The following is a 1206-nucleotide window of genomic DNA, read 5'->3' as shown; positions in this document are numbered from 1 at the left end:
AACGGTAGGACTGGAAAGGATCTCGAGAGGTCTCTAGTCCAGTCCCCTGCACTCCTGGCAGGACTAAGTATTATCTAGACCATCCCTGACAGGTGTTTGTCTAACCCGCTCTTAAAGACCTCCAATGATGGAGGTTCCGCAACCTCCTTAGGCAATTTATTCCAGTGCTTAACCACCCTGACAGTTAGGAAGTTTTTTCCTAATGTCCAACCTAAACTGCCTTTGCTGCAATTTAAGCCCATTGCTTCTTGTCTGACCCTCCGAGGTTAAAGAGCACAACTTTTCTCCCTCCTCCTTGTAACAACCTTTTATGTATGGTCCAAGACTGGATCAACGCAGCAATAAAACACTCTGTAGACATGCTAAACGCCCAGTGAAGGTGACTCTGGGCATCAGCCCCATTGCACAGTCACCAGCTGGTTGTGCCTATTCATAAACTCTGTTGCATATTCATGAGCCACTAGCTGTGCCTATGGGCACCTGGGTCCCCAGGTTCTGCCCTTGAGGAGGAGCATCCCGGAACAGTCCATTGCGCTCCAAGCATGGGGGGGATCCCTGAGGCTCACAACCACAAAAGAGGCTTTTTGGTGTCCTCCATGGGGTGGCCCTACCGCTCTTTGGGATACAGCGTGCCCCTTGTGCCCAATCTTGGCCCGTGCTTGGCTGGCGCATAGGCAGGTTTCGGGGGCAGTGGGGTCTGCTCTTTCTCTTCCCCCTGTCCCCAGATCCCAGGTGGTGCCGCCCCGCCAAGCCCGGGGACTACATTTCCCGGCATGCCCTGGGGCAGCGTGGCTGTGCGTGCGGGGGGCGGGGCTCCGCCGCCGGGCTCCCCAGGCAGCGCTGCCTGCGGCTGCCGGGCTGGCTGACAGGAGCGCCCCGGAGGGAGCGATGGGGGAGCGCGGCCGCCGGGGCCCCTGAGACCCCGCCGCGCCCCAGCCCCGGCCTCCGCCATGGAGCTGGAGCAGCCCGGGGAGCACCCGGAGCCGCGCGCCGCCGCCGGGGGCAAGGGGTCGCCCCGCAACGGTAGGTGCCGCCGAGACCCCCCTGCCGGGTCCCGGGGCTGCGGCTCCGCGGGGCCCGGCGCGGGGCGGGGCGGGGCGGGCTGCGAGCGGGGCCCCCGAGCCGGGGGGACGGGCGCCAGGCGGGGCCCGCGGGGGGGGGGCGAGCGCGGGCGGCGGCGGGGGGGGGGGTGTGGCCCCGTGGCCT

The 1206-nt window shown here is 64.9% G+C and overlaps 1 protein-coding gene across 2 annotated transcripts in view; it reads left to right on the top strand.

The window, feature by feature from the left end:
* The first annotated feature begins 843 nt into the window (after positions 1–843).
* The window catches only part of NR6A1 (nuclear receptor subfamily 6 group A member 1), a 184795-nt gene continuing 184432 nt past the window's right edge, over positions 844–1206 (top strand). For both annotated transcript variants that reach the window (XM_034793848.1, XM_034793849.1), the window contains exon 1: positions 844–1023. In XM_034793848.1, the coding sequence (XP_034649739.1) occupies positions 951–1023 (73 nt within the window). In that variant the 5' untranslated portion in view covers positions 844–950. The remainder of the gene's footprint in view (positions 1024–1206) is intronic.

The sequence above is a fragment of the Trachemys scripta genome, chromosome 17 (genome assembly GCF_013100865.1).
Source record: "Trachemys scripta elegans isolate TJP31775 chromosome 17, CAS_Tse_1.0, whole genome shotgun sequence".
In the NCBI taxonomy this organism is placed as follows: Eukaryota; Metazoa; Chordata; order Testudines; family Emydidae; genus Trachemys; species Trachemys scripta.
Note: the sequence above shows the minus strand (reverse complement) of the source record. Positions and strands in the feature narration are given on the sequence as shown.